The sequence below is a fragment of the Microcebus murinus genome, chromosome X (assembly GCF_040939455.1).
Source record: "Microcebus murinus isolate Inina chromosome X, M.murinus_Inina_mat1.0, whole genome shotgun sequence".
Taxonomy (NCBI): Eukaryota; Metazoa; Chordata; class Mammalia; order Primates; family Cheirogaleidae; genus Microcebus; species Microcebus murinus.
Genome location: NC_134136.1, coordinates 6,941,861 through 6,967,985, shown reverse-complemented (window position 1 = coordinate 6,967,985; position 26,125 = coordinate 6,941,861). Strand labels below are relative to the sequence as shown.

At 36.0% G+C, this 26,125-nt stretch overlaps 1 protein-coding gene and 1 pseudogene across 2 annotated transcripts in view; one reads left to right on the top strand and one right to left on the bottom strand.

The window, feature by feature from the left end:
* Positions 1 to 26,125, bottom strand: part of CHIC1 (cysteine rich hydrophobic domain 1) — a 62,025-nt gene that overhangs the window by 6,684 nt on the left and 29,216 nt on the right. The window contains exons 4-5 of one of the 2 annotated variants that reach the window (XM_012756093.2): positions 1,508 to 1,564; positions 1,179 to 1,238 (exon numbers count right to left, since the gene is read on the bottom strand). In XM_012756093.2, coding sequence (XP_012611547.2) covers positions 1,179 to 1,238; positions 1,508 to 1,564 — 117 coding nt within the window. Of the gene's footprint in view, positions 1 to 3; positions 1,239 to 1,507; positions 1,565 to 26,125 lie in introns of those variants that run through there. The other variant, XM_075999464.1, reaches the window with a different exon arrangement.
* LOC105866645 (large ribosomal subunit protein uL30-like) lies at positions 14,826 to 15,451 on the top strand (annotated as a pseudogene).

The window sequence follows — 26,125 nt, the reverse complement described above, 5'->3', positions numbered from 1 at the left end:
AAAATAAAAATAAGAATATATTGACAAGATATTTTTCATTTATTATAACATAGCCCAGGAAGTCTGTAATCATTTTCGTAGGACTATATTTTGATCCTGCACTATAAAAAGTGAAATGCACAAAACAGAGTAAAGAACTTAAACCACAAGTTGTTGTTAGGTCAGCTATTTAAAAATTAAGTTAGCAAACAAAACTACTTACTGTAGCTAATAGTTTTTACTACCTAATTTACAATAACTATTTGTTTAGGTTCAGAGAAACAAACCCTTCTCCTACTCCCCCCAAAGTTGAAGAAATTAAAACTATGCTATACAGATTTAAAAAATACTCTTACATTGTATCTATATATTTTTTTAATTAGAGCTGCTATTAGTTGAAGATTACTATCTTTTACAAGTTGTTTGTGAAAAATAACAAAGTATCCAAATACATTCATTAAAACATTTTAATTACAGAAATGTTTGGAAATATAATAAAAACCTAAGATGTTTTTGAATGTTTTATCTACAGATTTTAGATTTGTGGTCATTTATACATTTTCCCCAAAACTATGCAAAGTGGAGATAAATATCATAATAATGCTTGTTTATGAAATGCAAATGGAATGTTTACTGTTAAATATGTACCACATGTCAACAACTTGAAGCTTGGATAAATTTAATATTCTTTTGGATGTTAATGATGCTAAATTGATCATAAGGGCTATATGTGGATTATGTTTTTGACTATGATTTTAATAGCTTTCAGTAAAAAAAATATTCAAACACATAGTTTTATCACTAAAAGTTAAATGTCAACCAAAAAGGCCAGAAATATGAATTTGGAATACAGAAGTCAATTCATATTTTATGCAAGTTTTGACAAGATTGTATTTAGAAATATTTTGTTCAATAGCAGCTGTCCCCACCACATGCTATGGTTTATACCTACGTTAAAAGAAGACTAAGGTTGTACAATGTTTTCATTTACATATGCTAGCTGAAACTTTTCTAAGATCCAAATAATTGCTAGCTTTCAAAATATTGTAGTTGGCTACAAAACTAAAGAGGTTCCAACTGACAAAAGTTCAGGCTGAGGAGAAAAAAAGGCACAAAGAATACCTGATAAATGATAAGCAGTAAAATGTTACATTTAGGGTTAGTCCCAAACATGTAATTGAAAACAACTTCATACTTACATACTCCATCATGTTGCTAGTTTCGCATTTCCTTTTAGTCAACTTCCAGTGCAAAGCAAGCTAAGAAAGTACAGTTTGGTTAAGAATTTTTATATCAATTTAAACGAATCACAAATGTATAATTTGAATAAATCACCGAAAATCTAGGAGTGAGTATATGATACAAAACATAACACTTAAAAATATGTCACAGAAATAGATATTAAAAATTGAATACTAGTTCTCTAATCCATTCCTTTGTGGCCTAAAAAGTCACATTTAGTGCTTATTTTTTCAATTTAATAATATAAACATATGAACGTAGCAGTTATTTGTTTATAATTTCTTACCTTGTGATATAATCTGTTATTTTCCCATTCTAATAACTTCTGAATTGATCTTCTTGTCTAAGAAAAAGGACCAAGACTTTGTTACAAGATGAACTGAAGAGCTTTTGTAAACTATGTGTATCTATATTTTTCTGCTTACTTGTAAAATCCCATTACTTTCTCCTCTTGTTTTTCTACTAGAAATCAGAAAAAAAGGTAACGTAATTGACAGAAACTGTCAAAAGAGGAGTAAGATTTTGGGTGATTATTACACAGTTACAATAAGATTATTTATCTATCAATCAGATTTCTATGTATGCTTTCCAAGATGAAATATGTATGAATTGCTCTATATTGTGAGGCCATTCACTGGACTATTGTGAAAATCTTACCAATACTTCTAACTTGAAATAGTAGTCACTTATGGATCTAATCTAGGTTTTCATGGATCATGGTTTTCTACTTATGGATCTAATCTAGGTTTTCATGTACACAGGATTATTTTAAATAACCACGAAATGCCAAACTAATACGATTCCTCATAGAAAGTTTCCTACCACAGCTCCTAGCACAACACCTGACATATAGCAGTCAGTTCAAAGTCTATATGCTGCATAAAGCAAGCCAATGCATATCAGAATTTACACTGAAAAGAACATGTTTAAAAAGCCAGTAGGATGTAAACAGATGAAAAACCATACCATGCTGATTGATTGGCAGAATCAACATTGTTAAAATGTCTATGCTACCCAAAGTGATCAACAGATTCAAGCAATCCCTATCAAAATACCAACATAATTTTTTGAAGACCTAGAAAAAATAATTCTATGCTTTCTATGGAACTAGAGAAGATGCTGTATAGCAAAAGCAAGTTTTTTTTTTTTTTTTGAGACAGAGTCTCACTTTGTTGCCCAGGCTAGAGTGAGTGCCATGGCGTCAGCCTCGCTCACAGCAACCTCAATCTCCTGGGCTCAAGCGATCCTCCTGCCTCAGCCTCCCGAGTAGCTGGGACTACAGGCATGCGCCACCATGCCCGGCCAATTTTTTGTATATATTTTTTTAGTTGGTCAATTAATTTCTTTCTATTTTTGGTAGAGACGGGGTCTCGCTCAGGCTGGTTTCGAACTCCTGACCTTGAGCAATCCGCCCGCCTCGGCCTCCCAAAGTGCTAGGATTACAGGCGTGAGCCACCGCGCCCGGCCCAAAAGCAAGTTTTGACAAGATTACATTTGGAAATAAATCAGGAGGCAACAATTTACCAGACTTGAAGCTATACTACAAGGCCATGGTAACTGAAACAGCATTGTAATGGTACAAGAACAGAGACATAGACCAATGAAACAATGAGAACCCAGATATAAAGCCATCCTCATATACTCTCCTGATCTTTGACAAAGCAGACAAAAACATACAATGGGGAAAAGAATCCTTATTTAATAAATGGTGCTGGGAAAACTGGATAGCCACATGTAGAAGACTGAAATAGGATCTGTACCTCACCTCTCACAAAAATCAACTCATGATGGATAACAGACTTAAACCTAAGGCATGAAACCATAAAAATTCTAGAAGAAAATGTTGGAAAAGCTCTTATAGACATCAGCCTAGGGAAAGAATTTATGAAGAAGACCCTAAAGGCAATCACAACAACAACAACAACAAAAATAAATGGGACCTGACCAAATTAAAAAGCTTCTACACAGCTAAGGAAACTATTACAAGAGCAAACAGACAACCTACAGAATGGGAGAAAATATTCACATACTACACATCTGATGAAGGGCTGATAACTAGAATCTCTATAGAACTCAGGAGAATCAGCAAGAAAAAATCAAACAACCCCATTAAAAAGTAGGCAAAGGACATGAACAGAAACTTTTCAAAAGACAGGTTAATGGCCAACAAACATATGAAAAAATGCTCAACATCTTTAATCATTAGGGAAATGCAAATCAAAACCACAGTGAGATATCATATCACTTAACTCCAGTGAGAATGGCTTTTATCAAAAAAATCCCCAAACAATAAATGTTGGTATGGATATGGAGAGACAGGAACACTTATACACTGCTGGTGGGACTGTCAGCTAGTAAACCTCTGTGAACATTATGGAAATATCTCAAAGAGATACAAGTAGATCTACCATTTGATCTAGCAATCCCATTACTGGGCATCTACCCAAAAGAACGAAAGATATTCTATAAAAAAAAAAATATCTGCAATGGAATGTTTATAGTAGCACAATTCACAATTGCAAAGATTTGGAAACAACCCAAGTGCCCATAAATACATGAGTGGATTAATAAAATGTCATATATGTGTACCATGGAGTACTACTCAGCCACAAAAAACAATGGTGATCTAGCACCTCTTATATTATCATTAATAGAGCTGTAGCCCATTCTCCTAAGTGAAGTATTACAAAAATGAAAAAACAAGCATTACATGTATTCGCCATCAAATTGGTATTAACTGATCAACACTTAAGTGCACATATAGTAATAACATTCATCAGGTGTTGGGCAGGTGGGAGAGTGAGGAGGGGATGGGTATATACACACCTAATGAGTGCGGTGTGCACTGTCTGGGGGATGGACACGCTTGTAGCTCTGACTTGGGTGTGGCAAAGGCAATATATGTAACCTAAACATTTGTACCCCCATAATATGCTGAAATGAAAAATTAAAAAAAAGAACAAAGCTAGAGGCCTTACACCAGGTGTCCTCAAACTACGGCCCATGGGCCACATACCATCTGCCTAGGACATTTAATCGGCCGGCCAGGTGTTTTTGCCGCAGTTGCCTGTCCTGCTTAGCAGCTGACTCATCCTAGGCCCACAGTGTGCACTCTCCAACGGTCTGAGGGACAGTGAACTGGCCCCCTGTTTAAAAAGTTTGAGGATCCCTGCCTTACACTTTCTGATTTCAAACTATATTTCAAAGCTATAATATTCAAAACAGTATGGTGTTGACATAAAAACAAACAGACCAACAGAAGAGTCCAGATATAAACCCATGCATATATGATCAACTAATTTTTGAAAAGGCCACCAAGTATACACAATGGAGAAATGACAATCTCTTCAATAAATGGTCTTGGGAAACTAGGTATCTACTTGTAATAGAATGAAAGTGGACTCTTATCTTACACCACACAGAAATTAACTGAGAATGGCTTAAAGACTTAAACATAAAACCTGAAACAGTACAACTAAAAGAAAACATAGGGAATAAACTCATAGACATTGCTCTTAGCAATGATTTTGTAGATATGACATCAAAAGCAGAGGCAACAAAAGCAAAAATAAGTCGGATAACATCAAAGTAACAAAACTTTTGCACAGCCAAGGAGGAGACAATCAGCAAAATAAAAATGGCAAACTTATGGAATATGAGAATGTATATGCAAACCTTATATCTATATGAGGTTAATATTCAAAATGTATAAAAAACTTTTACAACTGAATAGCAACGGCAACAACAAAACCAATTAAAAATGAGCAAAGATTTGAATAAGACATTTTTTCCAAAGAAGACATACAAATAGACAACAGGTATATAAAACGTCACTATTCATCAGGGTAATGCAAATCAAAAATACAATGATATAACACCTGACACCTCTTAGGATGCTCATTATTAAAAAAATAAATCTAGTGTTGGCGAGCATGTAGAGAAAAATGAACCCTTGTATTCTGTTGGTAGGAACATAAATTGGTAGATTTACTTGGTAGAATAGTATGGAGGTTCCTCAAAAATGAAATATACAATTACAACATGATCCACAACCCCACTTCCGGTTATATATTCAAAGGAATTAAAATCAGGATCTTGAAGATATATCTGTATTCACATGTTCACAGCGTTATTCACAATAGTCAAGATACAGAAATAATCTATAAATGTCCATCAACACACAAATGGATAGAGAAATAGTGATATATACACACAATGGTATATTATTCAGCAGAAAAAAGAATAAGATTATGCTATTTATGATAACATGTAGGGACCTGGAAGGCGTTATGTTAAGTGAAGTAAGCCAGACATAAAAAGACACATAATCTATGATATCACATGTAGAATTTAAAATAGTCAAACTTATAGAAGCAGACAGTATTGTAGAATATGGTTGCCAGGAGCTGGGGAGAGAGGACTATCAGTAGTTGATGGTTAAAGAGTACAAAGTTTCAGTTATGCAAGACAAATAAATTCTGCAGCTTTACTACCCAGCATAGTGCCTACAGGTGACAATACTGTATTGAATACTTAAAATTGCCAAAAGTGTACATCTCATATTAAGTATTCTTACCAAGAAAATACCAGTAATAATGATAATAAAGGTGGTAACAAGAATCTCTGGGAAGTGATGGATATGTTTATGACCTTGATGATAGTGATGCTTTTTCAGGGTGGATATTTATTCCAAAACTCATTGAGATGTATACATTAAATACATACACTGGAACAGACTGAATGCTTATGTTCTCCCCGAATTCATAATTGAAATCCTAATTCTCAAGGTGATGGTATTAGGATGTGAGGCTGTCGTGAGATGATTAGATCGTGGGATTAGTTATAAAAGATAACCCAGATAGCTAGCTAGCCCCTTCCACCATGTGAGGGCACCGCGAGTAGATTCCATGTATGAACCAGGGAGTGGGCTCTCATCACACAACAAATCTGTTGGCACCTTGATCATGGAACTGAACCGTAAGAAATAAATTTCTGTTGGTTTTAAGCAACCTAGTTTATGGCATTTTGTTATAGGGGCCTGAACAAACTAAGATGTATAGCTTTTTATACGAGGCCCTGCCCAGAAAGTATCTAGCCATTGTTAAAATAACAAGAATGGTTTGCGTGACATCAATGTAACCTGGCAGCCAAGGAAGAGTGGACTGGGATGCTCATGCGTGAACGACGACGACTCCACTGTACTAGTCAGTGGGGCACTAGATGCCATTGAGTGAGCACGTGTACTGTGTGGCAATCGCATTCAAAATGACTGAGCGAGTAGAGCAATGAATCTGTATCAAATATTGTGTTAAGCTTGAACATTCCTCCACAGAAACCATTTGGATGATTTAGAAGGCTTTCAGGGACAATGCAATGAATACAGTGCAAATAAAAGTGTGGCACAAATGCTTCAAAGATGGTCGAGAATCTGTTGAAAGTGACCCACATTCTGGAAGGCCTACAACAAGCATAACACGTGACAATGTTGACAGTGTATGGCAGGCGTCCTCAAACTATGGCCCGCAGGCCACATGTAGGTGTTTTTGCCCATTTGTTTTTTATTTCAGAATAAGATATGTGCAGTGTGCATAGGAATTTGTTCATTGTTTTTTTTTAAACTATAGTCCAGCCCTCTAACAGTCTGAGGGACAGTGAACTGGCCCCGTTTAAAAAGTTTGAGGACCCCTGGTGTATGGGTTAGGTTAAGAGATGCTGGGAGAACTGTGTGAGGTCCTAAAGTGCCTACTCTGAAGGGGACTGAGGCGTCATTGTCCTATATACAAAGTTTCTTGTATTTTGTGTCTTCTTCAATATCTCTATTTTTCGTATTACATGGCTGGATACTTTCTGGACAGCCCTCATGTGTCAACCACAGCTTGGTAAAGTGATTCATATAAAAAAGGAAAATTCAACATCTTAGACCATTTTTGTTGCTATAAAGGAATACCTGAGGCTGGATAATTTATACAGAAAACAGGTTTATTTGGCTCATAGTTGTGTAGGCTATACAAAAATCATGGTGCTGTCTGCTGCTGGCGAGGGCTTCAGGCTGCCTCCACTCACAGTAGAAGTGAAGGGGAGGCAGTGTGTGCAAAGAAGACATGGCAAGAGAGGAAGCAAGAGAGAAAGGGAGGGAGATGCCAGGCTCTTTTTAAAAACCAGCTTTCACTGGCACTAATAGAGTAAGAAGTTACTCATTACCACAAGGATGAAACAAGCCATTCATAAAGACTCTACCTCCATGACCCAAATACCTCCCTTTGGGCCCCACCTCCAACATTGGGGAGAAAATGTCAACGTGTGATTTGGAGGAGTAAAAGAAATGAAACTAGAATCCTAACAATACACTGATGAGAAAGTCATCTCACCTATAAAGACAAATATAAAATGAAAATAAAGGAATGAAAAAAGATATTCCATGCAAATGGAAACCAAGACAAGCAGGAGTAGCTATATTTATATCACATACACAGAGTTTAAGTTAAAAAGAGTAAAAGGAGAAAATTAAGGTCATTAGATAATGATAAAGGAATTAATTCAGCAAGAAGATATAACAATTCTAAACATATGTGTACCCAATACTGGAGCACCTAAATATATGAAGCAAATATTAAATCTAATGGGACAAATAGACCCCAATACAATAACAGTTGGGGACTTCAATACCCTACTCTCCACATTAGCTAGATCCTCTAGACAGAAAATTAACAAAGAAACACTGGGTTTAAACTATACATTAGACTAACTGGACCTAACGGACATTTATAGATTTCATTGAACAGATACAGAATACGCGTTCTTCTCTCAGCAGATGGAACATTCTCCAAGGTAGACCATATGTTAGAAATAAAACAATTCTCAAGACATTTTCAAAAATCAAAATTATACCAAGTATCTTCTCAGAATAAAATAGAAAAAAAACTAGAAAACAATAACAAAAGGAACTCTGGAAACTGTATGAATATGTGGAAATTAAATAACATGATCCTGAAGGAATAAAAAAAATTCTTGAAACAAATGAAAATTGAAACACAACATACCAAAACCTATGGGATACAGCAAGTAATGCTAAAAAGGAAGTTTACAGCAATAATGTCTATATGAAAAAAGTAGCATGACTTCAAATAAACAATATAAGAATGTACCTCAAGGAATTAGAGAAGCAAGAAAAAAAACCAAACCCAAAATTAGTAGAAGGAAAAAAAAAATAAAGATCAAAGCAAAACTAAACAAAAAAGAGGCAAAAAACTAACAGTACAAAAAAATCAATGAACTGAAAAGATGGATTTTTGAAAAGATAAACAAAACTAATAATTTGCTAGCAAGACTAACCAAGAGAAAAAGAGAGAAGATCCAAATAAACAATATCAAAAATGAAAAAGGAGATAATAAAACTGATAACACAGAAATAAAAAAAATCACCAGAGACTATTATTAATAGCTATACACTAACAAACTGGAAAACATGAAAGATAACTTTGTGGACATATACAATCTACCAAGAACTTGAACAAACCAGTAATGAGTAATAAGATTGAATCAATAATAAAAAGTCTCCAAACAAAGAAAATTCCAGTACTGGAGGGCTTCATGGCCAAATTCTACTATACTTTCAAAGAACTAACACCAATTCTCCTCAAACTATTCCAAAAACTGAAAAGGAGGGAATTCTCCCTAACAAATGCTACGAAGTTAGCATTACCCTGATAACAAAACCAAATAAAGATGCAACAATAAAAGGAAACTATAAGCCAATATCCCTGATGAACAGAGATGCATAAATCTTCAACAAAATACTAGTAAACCAAATCCAACAGCACATCAAAAAGATAATATACTATGATCAACTGGGATTTATCCCAGGGATGCAAGGGTGGTTCAACATACACACATCAATAAACATGATACATCACATCAATAGCTTGAAGGACAAAAAACATATGATCGTTTCAATAGACAAAGAATAAGCATTTGATAAAATTCAGCATCCCTTTAAGACAAAAACTCTCAACAAACTAAGCACCCAAGAATGATACCTCCACATAATAAAGGCCATATATGACAAACCCACAGCTAATGTCATACTGAATGGGGAAAAGCTAAAAAGCCTTTCCTCTAAGAAGTGGAATAATACAAGGATGGCCATTTTCACCACTCCTACTAAACATAGTATTGGAAGTCTTAGCCAGAGCAATCAGTTAAGAAAAAGAAATAAAAGGCATTCAAATCAGAAAAGAAGTCAACTTGTCCTTCTTTGTAGATGATATGATCTTATATCTAGAAAACCCTAAAGACTCTACCAAAAAACTCTTATATCTTAACAAATAAATTGAGTGTAGTTGCAGGATGCAAAATCAATATACAAAACTCAGTAGCGTTTTTATACACCAATAATGAACTAGGTGAGAAAGAAATCAAGAAGTCAATACCATGTACAATAGCTTAAAAATTGCCTAGGAATAAATTCAACCAAGGAGGTAAAAGACCTCTATAAGGAAAACTATAAAACACTAATGAAAGAAATCAAAAAAGACAGAAACAAATGGAAATACATCCATAATCATGGATCAGAAGAATCACTATCGTTAAAATGACCATAATATACAAAGCAATCTACAGATTCAATGTAACCCCTATTAAAATACCAATTTCATTTTTCAAAAAAATACCAAAATTCATATGGAACTAAAAAAGAGCCCAAAGAGCCAAAGCAGTCTTAAACAAAAGTAACAAAACTGGAGGGAGGCATCATACTGCCTAACTTCAAAATATATTAAAAGGCTATAGTAACCTAAACAACATGATCTTGGAATAAAAATGAACACACAGACCAATGCAACAGAACAGAGAACCCAGAAATAAATCCACATATTTATAGCCAACTGATTTTTGACAAAGCTACTAAGAACATAAATTGGGGAAAGAACCCCTCTTCAATAAATGGTGCTGAGAAAATTGCATATCCATATGCAGAAGAATGAAACTGGACCCCTATCTTTTATCATTTACAAAAATCAACTCAAGGTGGAATAAGACTTAAACATTAGACCCAAAACTATAATGCTAGCACTTTGGGAGGCCAAGGTGGGAGGATAGCAATAGTGACAAAGAATTTCCCCAAACCAATGATAGGCACAAAACCTCAAATCCAGGAAGCTCAAAGGACACTAACCTGTGTTAAATATCCAAAAATCTACACCAATGCCTATCACATTGAAACTGCAGAAAATCATAGACATAGGAAAAATCTTGAAAGAAACCAAAGGGGAAAAAATCCATACAGATTAAAAAAGCAAGGAGAAGAGTTACATTGGATATCTCTTTAGAAACCATGCAAGCAAGAAGAGAGTGACGTAGAATACTTAAAGTGCTAAAAGTACCACCAACCTGGAATTTCCATCCCATACAATTGGGATGGGAATACAATGCAATGGAATAGATGGGATGGAATTCCCTTCCCATACAAATTATTCTTCAGTGATGAAGGAAAAGTAAAGACATTCTCAGACAAACAAAAATTAAGGGAATTTATGACCCAGTAGACCTGCCTTGAAGACATGTTAAAAGTTGTTCTTCAGAGAGCAGGAAAATGATACAGGTCAGAGACTCAGATCTATAGAAACAAAGGATGAGTATTAGAAAAGGAATAAATAAAGATATCATAATGTCTTTTATTTTCTCTTATTCTTTTTTTTTTTTTTTTTTTTTTTTTGAGACACAGTCTCACTTTGTTGTCCAGGCTAGAGTGAGTGCCGTGGCATCAGCCTAGCTCACAGCAACCTCAAACTCCTGGGCTCAAGCGATCCTCCTGCCTCAGCCTCCCGAGTAGCTGGGACTACAGGCATGCGCCACCATGCCCGGCTAATTTTTTTTATATATATATCAGTTGGCCAATTAATTTCTTTCTATTTATAGTAGAGACGGGGTCTCGCTCTTGCTCAGGCTGGTTTTGAACTCCTGACCTTGAGCAATCCGCCCGCCTCGGCCTCCCAAGAGCTAGGATTACAGGCGTGAGCCACAGCGCCCGGCCTATTTTCTCTTATTCTTAATTGATCTAAAAGGTAATAGTTTGTTCAAAATAATTATAGCAACAATTCAGTGATTATAGCTTATGAATAAGCAAAACAAATGACAACAATGTTATAATGGGTGGGAGGGAAGAATTGGGAATACTGTGTTATAAGGTACTTGCACTACCTGGAAAGTGGTAAACTGTGATTTGAAAAGTGGACTTGGATTGGTTGTAAATGTCTATTGTGAATTCAAGGGTAACTACAAAAAAGTTAAAAAAGAAATATAACTGATAAGGGAGGATTAAGAGCTGTATCACACACAATACTCAATTAAAACAGAAGAAGACACAAAAAGAGTCAAAGATGAAGAAAGAATGAACAAGGACAATGAATAGAAAACAGTAATAAATACAGTAGATATAAATATATCATATCAATTTTTACTCAACACATCAATGACCTAAATACATCAATTAAAAAGATTGTCAGATTGGATGAACAAACAAGACTCAAATGTATATTGTCTATAAAAAACCCACTTAATTTTTTAAGAAATTTCAATAGATTTAGGGGGTACAAGTGGTGTTTTTAATACATGTATTAACTGCATAGTGATGAAGTTAGGGCTTTTAATGTATCTGTCACCTGAATAGTATATGTTGTACCCAATAGGTAATTTTTGATCCTCCATGCCCACCCATCCTCATTCCTTCTAAGACTCCAAAGTCTATTATACCACTCTGTGTGACCATGTATACTCATTGCCTAGTTCCCACTTATAAGTGAGTACATGTGGTATTTGTTTTTCTATTCCTAAAATACTTCACTTAGGATAATGGCTTCCAGATCAACCCAAGTTGCTGCAAAAGACATTATTTCATCCCTTTTTATAGCTGAGTAGTATTCCATGGTGTAAATAACTCCCATATTTTCTTTATACACTTATCAGTTAATGGGCACTTAGGATGATTCCATGTCTTTGCTATTTTGAATTGTGCTGCAATAAACATTTGGGGGCAGGAGTCTTTTTTTTGTAAAATGGCTTCTATTTCTTTGGGTAGATATCCAATAGTGGGATTGCTGGATTGAACGGTAGCTCTACTTTTAATTCTTCAAGGAATCTCTGTACTGTTTTCCATAGAGGTTGTACTAACTCACATTCCTACCATAGTGTAAAAGCAAGTACTTTTTACCACATCCATGCCAACATTTACTTTTTATATTTTGACTTTTTAATAATGGCCATTCTGACAGGGGTAAGGTGGTATCTCAATGTAGTTTTAATTTGCCTTTCCCTGATGATTAGTGATGTTGAGTATTTTTTCCTGTTGGCCATTTGTCTATCTTTCGAAAAATGTTTGTTCATATATTTGCCCACTTTTTAAGAAAACTATAGACCAATATCCCATATGAATATAGATGCAAAAACCCACAATAAAATACTAGGAAACTGAATTAAACAGCACATCAAATAAATAATCCACCATGACCAAGTGGGCTTCATCCCCAGGGTGCAAGGATGGTTCAAGATAGGGGACTCAATAAATATGATTTACCACATAGAAGCAAAAGCAAAGATCATATGATCATATATATATAGTTGCAGAAAAAGCATTCGACAAAATTCGGCACCCTTTCATGACAAAGGCCATCAACAAACTTGACACAGAAAGAACATATCTCAAAATTATAAAAGCCATATAGGACAAACCCACAGCCATCATGCTGAGTGGGGAAAAGTTGAAAACGTTCCCACTAAGAACTGGAACAAAACAAGTGTGCCCACTGTCACCACTTCTATTCAACATAGTGGTGGAAGTCCTAGCCACAGCAATCAGGCAAGAGAAAGAAATAAAAGGGATCAAAATCAGGAAAGAAGAAAACCCTAAAGACTCCACCAAAAGACTCCTAGAACTGATAAATAAATTCAGCAATTTCTCAGATTAAAATATCAATGTACAAAAGTCAGTAGCACTTCTATATCTAATAATAACAAGTGGAGAGTCAAATCAAGGACTCAATCCCATTAACAATCTCTGCACAGAAAATAAAATACCAGGGCATATACTTAACCAAGGAGGTGAAAGATTTCTATGAGGAGCACTACAAAACACTGATAAAAGAAATCATTGATGACACAAATACATGGAAAAACATTCCATGTTCATGTTGGTAGAATCAACATCATTAAAATGTCCACACTGCCCAAAGTGATTTACAGATTCAATGTAATCTCCATCAACATATCAATGTCATATTTCACAGATCTGGGAAAAACAATTCTATGCTTCATTTAGAACCAAAATAAGCCCAAGTAGCCAAAGCAATCTTAAGCAAAATAACAAATCTGGAGGCATCACATTACCTGACTTCGATTATACTACAGGGCTATAGTAACCAAAACACCATGGTACTAGTTTAAAAGTAGAGATATAGACTAATGGTACAGAATAGAAAATCCATAAATAAAACCATCTACTTACAATGAACTGATCTGTTTTTTGTTTTTTTTTGAGACAGAGTCTCACTTTGTTGCCAAGGCTAGAGTACCATGGCGTCAGCCTAGTTCACAGCAACCTCAAACTCCTAGCCTCAAGCAATCCTTCTGCCTCAGCCTCCCGAGTAGCTGGGTCTACAGGTATGTGCCACCATGCCCGGCTAATTTTTTTCTCTATATTTTTAGTTGTCCAATTAATTTCTTTCTATTTTTAGTAGAGATGGGGTCTCACTCTTGCTCAGGCTGGTTTTGAACTCCTGACCTTGAGCGATCCTCCCACCTCAGCCTCCCAGAGTGCTAGGATTACAGGCTTGAACTGATCTTTAACAAAGCAGACAACAACATCCTCTGGGGAAAGGAAGCCCTATTCAATAAATAGTGCTGGGAAAATTGGATAGCCACATGCAAAAAAATGAAACAGGACCCCTATTTCTCACCATATACAAAAGTTAATTTAAGATGGATAATAGACTTAAATGTAACACATATAAACCATAAAAATTCTCGAAGAAACCATAGGAAAAATTCTTGTAAACATTGGCCTAGGCAAAGAATTTATGATGAAGACCCCAAAGGCAAATATAGCAACAACAAAAATAAATCAATGGGATTTAATTAAGTCAAAAAGCTTCTGCACAGCAAAGGAAATTATGAACAGAATCAATAGACAACTTATAGAATCAGAGAAAACATTTGCAAATTATACTTCCAAAAAAGGACTAATATCTAGAATATACAAAGAACTCAAACAAATCAGCAAGCAAACAACTCCACCAATAATCCCATTAATGGGTGGGCATAGACATGAACAGAAGTTTTTCAAAAGAAGTTAGAGAAATGGCCAACAAACATAGGAAAAAATGCTCAACATCACTAATCATCAGGGAAATGCAAATTAAACCACAGTGAGATACCACCTTACCCCTGTCAGAATGGCCATTATTAAAAAGTTGAGCTCTTTTCTGGCTGGAACCATGGAGGGTGTCACAGAGAAGAAAAAGAAGGTTCTTGCTGTGCCAGAAACCCTTAAGAAAAAGTGAAGGAATTTCGCAAAGCTGAAGATCAAATGCCTGAGAAAGAAGTTTGCCCAAAAGATGCTTCAAAAAGCAAGGAGGAAGCTTATCTAAAAAAAGGCTAGCATTATCACAAGGAATATAGGCAGACGCACAGAACTGAGATTTGAATGGCTAGGATGGCAAGGAAAGCTGGCAACTTCTATGCACCTGCAGAATCCAAATTGGCGTTTGTCATCAGAATCAGAGATATCGATGGTGTGAGCCCAAAGGTCCAAAAGGTGTTGCAGTTTCTTTGCCTTCACCAGATCTTCAATGGAACCTTTGTTAAGCTCAACAAGGCTTCAATGAACATGTTGAGGATTGTAGAACCATACATTGCATGGGGGTACTCAAACCTGAAGTCAGTAAATGAACTAATCTACAAGCGTGGTTATGGCAAAATCAATAAGAAGTGAATTGTGTTGATAGATAATGCTTTGATTGCTCCATCTTTTGGCAAATATGGCATCATCTGCATGGAGGACCTGATTCATGAGATTTATACTGTTAGAAAATGCTTCAAAGAAGCAAATAACTTCCTGTGGCCCCTCAACTTATCATCTCCACAGGGTGAAACGAAGAAAAAGACAACCCATTTTGCAGAAGGTAGAGATGCTGGCAACAGCAAAGACCAGGTCTATAGGCTCATTAGAAGAATGAACTAAGGTATCTACCATGATTATTTTTCTAATCTGCTCAGTTAGTAACCAGTGACTGCTTTCAAAAAATAAAAACAAAATGAAAAGAACAAAAAGTCGAAAAACAATAGATGCTGGCATGGATGCTGAGAGAAAGAAATGCTTATACACTTGGTAGGACTGCAAATTAGTACAACTTCTATGGAAAACAGTATGGAGATTTCTTAAAGAAAGAAATGTAGAGTTACCATTTGATCCAGCAATCCCACTACTGGGTACTTACACAAAGGAAAAGAAGTCATTTTATCAAAAAGACACCTGCACCCAAATGTTTATTGCAGCATAATTCGCAACTGCAAAGATGTGGAAAATGCCTAAATGTCTGTCAATTTATGAGTGGATAATGAAAATTCAGTATAAGATATACCATGGAATACTACTCAGCCATAAAAAGGAATGAAATAATGTCTTTTGTAGCAACTTGGATGGGACTGGAGACTATTATCCTAAGTAAGGTATCTCAGGAATGGATAAACAAACACCACGTGTTCTCTTTAATAATTGCGAGCTAAGTGATGGGCACACACATGCTCAAAGAGACGCAAAGGACACTAGAAAGCAAGAAGGAGGGATGGTGACAGGGGTGAGGGCTAAAGACATACATATCAGTTACAATGAACACTATTCTAGTGATGGGCACACTAAAAGCCCCAACTTAAGCCTTATATAAGATATCCATGTAGCAAAAACATTTATACCCCTGTAATATTTTGATATAAAAAACAAAGTATAAGAAAATAAATAATACAAATTAAGAGCAGAAATCAATGAAATTGAAAACAAGACATCAATAGAGATAACCAATAAAATGAAAAGCTTGTTCTTTGAAAAAAATCAGTACATTTAATAAATCATTAGCCAGGTTAAGTAAGAACTAAGGAGAGAAGACAAAAGTTACTAACAGAAACAAAACAGGGAACATCACTTCTGATTCCATGGATGTGAAAAGGATGAAGAAGGAATATTATTAAAAACTTCATGCTCATGAATTTGACAATTTATATAAAAATGATCAAATACTTAAGAAAGCCAACTTATTAAAACTCACACAAGGAAAAAGACAATCTAGATAGGCCTACATCTATTAAATAAACTGAATCAATAATTAATAACCTCCTAAACAGAAAGCACCTGATCCAGATGGATTCACTGGTAAACTCTACCAAACATTTGAGGAAGAAATTATATGAATTCTTTTTTTTTTGAGACAGAGTTTCACTTTGTTGCCCAGGCTAGAGTGAGTGCCATGGCATCAGCCTAGCTCACAGCAACCTCAGTCTCCTGGGCTCAAGCAATCCTCCTGCCTCAGCCTCCCAAGTAGCTGGGACTCCAGGGATGTGCCACCATGCCCGGCTAATTTTTTCTCTCTATATATTAGTTGGCCAATTAATTTCTTTCTATTTTTATAGTAGAGCCAGGGTCTCGCTCTTGCTCAGGGTGGTTTCGAACTCCGGACCTCGAGCAATCCGCCTGCCTCGGCCTCCCAGAGTGCTAGGATTACAGGCGTGAGCCACCGCGCCCGGCCATGAATTCTGAATGATATCATCCAAAAAAGAGAAGCAGAGGGAATACTTCCTAACTCATTCTACGAGGCCAGTTTTTCCCTAATACTAAAACCAGACAAAGATATTACACAAAAGAAAACTGCAGACCAATATCTTATGACCAAAGATACAATAACACTCAACAAAACATTAGCAAATCAAATATAATGTATTAATGTTTACGATAATCATGTATGATTTATTCCAGGTATCCAAAGCTGGTTCAACATCTGAAAATCAATTAATGTAATCCATCACATCAATGGGCTTGAAGAAAAATCAGATGATCTCATCAATACGATACAAAAAAACCTATATGAGAAATAGCAATACTCATCCATGATAAAAACTCTCGGAAAACTAAGAATATAGATGAATTTCCTCAACTTGATAAAGAGCATCCATAAAAAATCTTCACGTAACATCATACTTAAAGGTGAGATACTAGATTATTTCCTGCTAAGATCAGTTATAAGGCAAGGAGGCACACTTTTACCACTCAATAAGATAAGAAAGAAAAGAAAGTATAAAGATTGGGGATTGTAGGGAGGCCGAGGCGGGCGGATTGCTCAAGGTCAGGAGTTCAAAACCAGCCTGGGCAAGAGCAAGACCCCGTCTCTACTATAAATAGAAAGAAACTAATTGGCCAACTGATATATATATAAAAAATGAGCCAGGCATGGTGGCACATGCCTGTAGTCCCAGCTACTCGGGAGGCTGAGACAGAAGGATCGCTCGAGCCCAGGAGTTTGAGGTTGCTGTGAGCTAGGCTGACGCCACGGCACTCACTCTAGCCTGGGCAACAAAGCGAGACTCTGTCTCAAAAAAAAAAAAAAAAAAAAAAAAAGATTGGGGATTGTCTTAGTCTGTTCAAGCGGCTATAAGAGAATATCGCAGAGTGGGTGGTTTATAAAGAACAAATTTATTTCTCACAGTTCTGGAGGCTGGGAAGTCCAAGATCATGTTGCTGGCAGATTTAGTGTCATATGAGGGCCATTTTGCTGTGTCCTCATGTGGTAGAAGAGCAAGGGAGCTCTCTAGGGTCTCTTTTGAAAGGGCACTAATCCCACTCATAAGGATTCTGCCCTCATGATCTAATCATCTCCCAAAAGTCGCACCTCCTAATTAAGTTTCAACATATGAATTTTGGATAGCTATAAACCCTTGACCCCCCAAAATTTATGTCCTTCTCACATGCAGAATACATTCATTTCATCCCAACAGCACCCAAAGTATTAACTCATTCTAGTACGAATTCAAATGGAATTTAAAATTAAAAACAATAACATAATTAGCACCCCCAAATAAGGTATAAATCTCACAAAATATGTACAAGATCTATATGAGGAAAACTACCAAGCTCTGATGAAAGAAATGAAAGACCTAAAAAATGAAGAGATATATCTTGAACATGAATAAGATGACTCAATATTGTCAAGATGCACTCTATAAAAAAGACACCTGCACTTGAATGTTTATAGCAGCACAATTCACAATTGCAAAGATGTAGAAACAACCCAAGTGCTCATCAATACATGAGTGGATTAATAAAATGTGGTATATGTATACCATGGAGTACTATTCAGCTCTAAGAAACAATGCACCTCTTGTATATTCCTGGATAGAGCTGGAACCCATTCTACTAAGTGAAGTATCCCAAGAATGGAAAAATAAGCACCACATGCACTCACCAGCAAATTGGTTTCACTGATCAACAACTAAGTGCACATACAGGAATAACATTTATCGGGCATTGGACAGATGAGGGTGGGAGGAGGGGATGGGGCATATACATACATAATGAGTGCAATGTGCACCATCTGGGGGATGGACACGCTTGAAGCTCTCACTCTGTTGTGGGGGGTAATGGAGGGAAAGGCAACGCACGTATCCTAAACATCTGTACTCCCAAAATATGCTGAAATAAAAATAGTATTGTCAAGATGTCTGTTCTTCCCAACTTAGGCTACAGATTACATGCAAATTCAATCAAAATCCCAGCAAGTTGTTTTTGGGAATATTAACAAACTAATTATAATGTTTATAGGCAAAGGCAAAAGATTCAGAATAGTCAATAAAACAGTTAAGGAGAACAAATTCAGAGGACTGAGACTGTCACTGGCCTACAAGCGGAGGTTGTTCCAAGTTCTTGGTGTATGTTGCAGACAAGAATTTCAAGACACACCCCATTAGCCAAGCAAGCAAATCCTCTTTTAAAAGCAAAAGTATACTCTCAGAAAAGAGAACAGGCAGGCTTGAAAAGAGCAGCTGCACTGAGAGGAAGTGGTATTAGATATTTTCTAGTCTTACTAATTGAGGGGAGGAATATTCATGGCTAATGGGTTAGCTTTTTACTAAAATTTTGAGTAGTAATTCCTAGAATTGAGTCTCCTCCCATTTTCAGACTTTATATGGCTGTATTGGAACTATCATGGTGACTTCAAAAGCAAAGAAATTTTAAAACCACAATGTGAATTATATCGTAATTAGCCAAAGTTCACATAAGGAGGCAGAGATAATTGACATGCCAGTTGGGGCCAGTTCTTGTCTGTGGTTGTCAGTCCCTCTAGTTAGCTTCTGCTTAAGAGCTGTTTAATACCTGCACCTGATCTCCAAGCACCTGCATCCAGTCTCAGACCTGTCTCCTAGTTTCCTACTCTAACAATACTACCTGGTTTCAAGACTTACTACAAAGCTACAGTAATCAAGATAGTGTGGTATTGTTCAAATAACTGATTAGTTAATCAATGGAACAGAATAGAGAGGCCAGAAATAGACCCACACAAATACAGTCTTCTGATCTTTGACAAATGATTAAAGGCAAGTCAATGGAAAAAGGATAGTTTTTTCAACAAATGGTGCTGATACAACTAGACATCCACATGAAAAAAGTGAATCAATTCACAAGCCTTAGACCTTTCACAATAAAATATTCAATATAGATCACAGACCTACTTATAAAATGCAACATTATAAAACTCCTAGAATATGCTCTAACAAAATCTAGGAGAGCTTGGGTTTGGCAATGGATTCTTAAATATAGCACCAAAAAGCACAATGCATAAAAGAAAAAATTGGTGAGCTGGAATTCATTAAAATCAAAATTTTCTGTTCTTCAAAAGACACTATTAAGAGAATATAAAGACAAACCACAGACTGTGAGAAAATATTTGCAAATATTCTTCCTATAGAAGACTGGTATCCAAAGTATACAAATAACTCTTTAAAAAACTCAACAATAAAAACATAAACAATCCAACTAAAAAGTGGGCATAGGTACCTCAGATCCCACCCTGCTATGGTTCCTCGAGAAATGGGTGAGAAAGGGTGACTTGGAGGGCACTCAGCCCTCTTTTCCTTCAGGAACCATCCTGTACTGATTCCACAAAAAATGGGCATAGGGGACATAGGCTTGAACAGAAACCTCTCCAAAGAAGATATACAGATGGCAAATAAGCTTATAAAATCTGCTCAATATCATGATTTTGCACAACTGAAAATTAAAACAATAGTGAGATATAACTATACACTTCTTAGAATGGTCAAAATCCATAACACTGAAAACACCAAATGTTGGTGAGGATGTGGGGCAACAAAAAGTCTTATTCTTGGCCTGGCGCGGTGGCTCACGCCTATAATCCTAACACTCTGGGAGGCTGAGGCGGGAGGATTGCTTGAGGTCAGGAGTTCGAAACCAGCCTGAGCAAGAGCGAGACCCCGTCTCTACTATAAATAGAAAGAAATTAATTGGCCAACTAATATATATAGAAAAAATTAGCCGGCCATGGTGGTGCATGCCTGTAGTCCCAGCTACTTGGGAGGCTGAGGCAGAAGGACTGCTTGAGCCCAGGAGATTAAGGTTGCTGTGAGCTAGGCTGATGCCATAGCACTCACTCTAGCCTGGGCAACAAAGCGAGACTCTGTCTCAAAAAAAAAAAAAGTCTTATTCATTGCCAGTAGGGATGCAAAATAGTACAGCCACTTTGGAAGATAGTTTGGCAGTTTCTTATAAAATTAAACATACTCTTACCATATGATCCAATCATCAGAAACTCCCCACTCAAAATCTTGTACTTCAACATTTATAACAGTCTTATTTATGATTGCCAAACCATAGAAGCAACCAAGATGCCCTTCAATATATGAATAAACAAACTTCAGTACATCCCAACAATTAAATATTATTTAGTGATAAAAAGAAACTATCAAGCCACAAAAAGACATGAAGGTCAGACCATGAAGATCAGAGACAGTGGGATGACATACTGTTTTTAAAGTGCTGAAAGAATAATTGTCAACCAAAAATTTTATACCTAGCAAAATTATCCTTTAAAAAGAGTGAAAATTAAGAAATTCCCAGCCAAGCAAGGGCTGAGGGAGTTCATGACTATTAGAACTGCCTGTGAGAAATTCTAAAGAGAGACCTTTACACTGAAATGAAAGGACAATAAATGCATATTGGTAAGTAAAAGAAGCCAATCTGAATATATCCTGTATAATTCCAACTATATGGAATTCTGGAAAAGGCAAGTCTATGGAGACAATAAGAAGTTTAGTGATTGCTCAGGGTTTGAGGGTGGGAGGGTAGGACGAATAGGTGTAGAATAGTGGATTTTTAGGGCCAAGAATCTACTATTCTGTATGATATTATAAATAATGGATATATGTCATTATCCATTTGCCAAAATTGACAGAATGTAGAACCCTAATACCAACCATGGACTTTAATTAACTCTACTATATAAACATTGGATCATCAATTATAACAACTGTAGCACACTAATGCAAGATGCTAATAGTAGGGGAGATTGGTATTGAATGAGGGAGTTTATGGAAACTCTGTATATTTTGCTCATTTTATTCCTATAAACCTAAACCTAAAGTTGTTCAAAAAATCTACTAATTAAAACATTACATATAAAAAAGTGAAAACAAAATAAAGACTTTCCTAGATAAAAACTGAGAGCATCTGTTGCCTGTAGACCCACCTTATGAGAAATACTGAAGGAAGTTCTTCAGGATGAAACCAAGTGACACAGACATTTATTTGAATTTATACACAGATAAAAAGAAAAGTCCATGAAGCCAAATAAGTTCCAAGTGGGATAAACTCACACTGAATCATACCAAGACAAATTATAATCAAACTGTTGAAAGTAAAAATTTTAAAAGCAGTTAAAACAGAAATGATTTGTTAAGTACAAAGGATACTTAATGAAATTAATAGCTAATTTCACATCAGAGATCATGAAGGTCAGAAACAGTGGAATGACATTCAGTATTTAAAGTGCTAAAAGAGTAATTATCAACCAAAAATTTTATACCTAGCAAAATTGTCCTTTAAGAAAAGTAAAAATTGGCCGGGCGCGGTGGCTCACGCCTGTAATCCTAGCACTCTGGGAGGCCGAGGCGGGAGGATTGCTCGAGGTCAGGAGTTCAAAACCAGCCTGAGCAAGAGCGAGACCCCGTCTCTACTATAAATAGAAAGAAATTAATTGGCCAACTAATATATATAGAAAAAATCAGCCGGACATAGTGGCACATGCCTGTAGTCCCAGCTACTCGGGAGGCTGAGGCAGAAGGATTGCTTGAGCCCAGGAGACTGAGGTTGCTGTGAGCTAGGCTGACGCCATGGCACTCACTCTAGCCTGGGCAACAGAGAGAGACTCTGTCTCAAAAAAAAAAAAAAAAAAAAAAAAAAAAGAAAAGAAAAGTAAAAATTAAGAAATTCCCAGACAAGCAAGGACTGAGAGAGTTCATGATTATTACAACCATCTGTGAGAAATTCTACAGACAGACCTTCAGACTGAAATGAAAGGACACTAAACAATAATTCAAGTCATATGATGAAATAAAGAACAATGGTAAAACTACGTAAGTATATAAAAAGCCAATACTGCTAAATTTTTGGTTTGGAACTTCCTATTTTATTCCACATGACTTAAAAGACAAATGCACAAAACGATAATTATAAATCTATATTAATGGGCTCACAAAATATAAGATGCAATTTGTGATAATAACAACATAAAGAGGAAAGTACAAAGCTATGTAGTAATGTTCGTATACTACTGAAGCTAAGGTGGTATTAATTCAAACTAGTGTGTTATAAGTTTAACACATTAACTGCCATGTGAGTTATATTTAAGTCATGCTAGTTTTGAGCCTGGGGCCTCATGATGCATATGTAACTCACATGTCTCTTCAACTTGGGAGCTGTGAGAACTATTTTTCAACTTGCATATAACTCACACATAGAAAATAATAAAAAATAACACATTTTTTATTAAATTAGAAAGGATCATTTAGTTTTTGAAGTTTTTATTCTATTTTCCTAATAAAACACTATGGCCCCAAGGAAATTTTTTTTCTAGTGTGGCAATGTGTTAAAATGTTAACTGTAACAACTAAGAACATAACTAAAAAATATACAGAAAAGGAAATGAGAAGGTATACAGCACACTACAAAACTCAATTAAACAAAATAAATTGAGGAATAAAAAAAGATATGATACAGGAAACAATATCAGAATAGCAAAAGTAAGTCTTCTTTATGTGTTATAGGCCAAATTATACTCTCTCAAAATTCATGTCTTGAAGTCACAACCCCTAGTACCTTACAATGTGACTATATTTGGAAATAGGGTATTTAAAGAGGTAATTAGGGTATTTAAATGAGGTGTTTAGGGAGTGCACTAATCGAATATGACTAGCGTTCTTAAAAGAGGAGGAGATTAAGATACAGACATGCATAGAGGGAAGACTATTTGAAGACACAGGGAGAAGACACCTCCAAGCTAAGGAGAGAGGTCTCAGAAAAAACAACCCTCCCCTCCTGACACCCTGATCTCAGATTTCTAGCTTCCAGAACTGTAGGGAAATACATTTCTGTTGGTTAAGCCACCTAGTCCATGGTACTTTGTGACAGCAGCTCTAGCAAGCTAATAAATTATCATCAATGATTTAAAATGTAAATAGATTAAAGGTAGAGATATGGAAATGGATTAAAAAACATGATCCATCTATATGTTGTCCACATGAAACTCATTTATATTTAAAGACACAGATATTTTTTTTGTTGTTGTTTTTTTAAAGCCCCAACTTAAGCATTAAGACACAGATATTAATAGGCTGAAAGGTGAAAAGATGGAATAAGATATTCTATGTAAACAGCAACCAAAAAGGAGCTGAGGTGGCTATACCATCAGACAAAATAGACTTTAAATATTATAAAGGTACAAAATAAAAAGAGGATCAGTGTGTGTGTGTGTGTGTATGTGTGTGTGTCTATGTGTCTTAGTTTGCTCAGGCTGCTAGAACAAAATACCATAGACTAGGTGGCTTAAAAAATATATTTATTTCTCACAGTTCTGAAGGCTGGGAAATCCAAGACCATGGTTCCAACATAGTCAGGATCTGGTAAGGGCCCTTTTCCTGGCTTGTAGACAGCTGCCATCTTGCTATACTTTCACATAGTGGGGAGAAGGAGAGGAGGAGGGAAGGGGAATACGGGCGGGAGAGAAAAGAAGGGGGAGAGAGGAGAGGGTGAGGAGTGAGGAAGAAATTCAGTCCATAACAATATATACTGATAAAAGGATATGTCTATCAAGAAGAAACAACAATTATAAACACACATGTTACCTGTTAGTTACAACTAACAACAGACACACAAAATATGTGGAAAAAAAATCAACAAAACCAATATCCCTTATGAATGGAGATGCAAAAAAACTCAACCCAATCCTAGCAAACTGAATTCAGGTGACTATCAAAAATTAATCTATCATGACCACGTGGGCTTCATCGTAGAGATGCAGAAATGGTTCAACATACAAATCTATAAATGTAATTCACCACATAAACAGAAGCAAAATTAAGACCATATGATCCTCTCAGTAGATGGAGAAAAAGCATTTGACAAAATTCTACACCCTTTTATGATAAGAACGCTTAACAAAATAGGCATAGATGGGACTTATCTAAAAATGATACAAGCCATACATGACAAACCCACTGCCAACATCATACTGAATGGGGAAAAATTGAAAGCATTCCCACTTAGAACTGGAACCAGACAAGGTTGCCCTTTATCACTGCTTCTATTCAATATCATGCTGGAAATCCTAGCCAGAGCAATCAGACAAGAGAAGGAAATCAAGGGTATCCAAATGGAGACAGAAGAGGTCAAACTATGACTCTTTGCTGATGATATGAACTTATATCTAGAAAACGCCAAAGATTCTGCCATGAGACTATTGGAATTGATAAATTCAGTAAAGTCTTAGGTTACAAAATCAATGTACAGAAATCATAAGCATTCCTATACACCAACAACAGTCACCAAATCAAGGGTTCAATACCCTTCACAATAGCAACAAAGAAAATAAAATATCTAGGAATACATTTAACTAAGGATATAGATATAGAAAAAATAATTCTATGACTCTTATGGAACCAGAGAAGACCCCACAAAGCAAAAACTATCTTAAGCAAAAAGAACAAATTGGGAGGCATCAATTTACTAGACTTTTCAACTCGTCCTTTTACTCAGTTCAAACTGAAATCTCTCTGATATTTCCCAGGGCGAGCTAGGTGGCCAAATTGTGGCTTGATGGAATTCATTCTGTGCCCTCTCTCCCTTTGATGCCTGTGACTGACATCCACATCTTGATCTGGCAAGGTTAGGAGGCAAAAAAAAAAAAAAATTACTAGACTTCTATCTATATACTACAAAGCTGCAGTAACTAAAACAGCATTTTATTGGCACAAGAACAGAGACATAGAGCAAAGAACCCAGATATAAAACCATCCCCATATAGCCATCTAATCTTTGACAAAGCAGACAAAAACATACACTGGGAAAAAGAATCCTTATTCAATAAATAGTGCTGGGAAAACTGGATAGCCATATGTAGAAGATTAAAACAGGATGCACACCTTTTACGTCTCACAAAAATTAACTCATGGTGGGCAACAGACTTAAACCTAAGGCATGAAACTATAAGAATTCTAGAAGAAAATGTTGGAAAAACTGTTATAGATATTGGCCTAGGCAAAGAATTTATGAAGAAGACCCCAAAGGCAAGCATAGGAACAA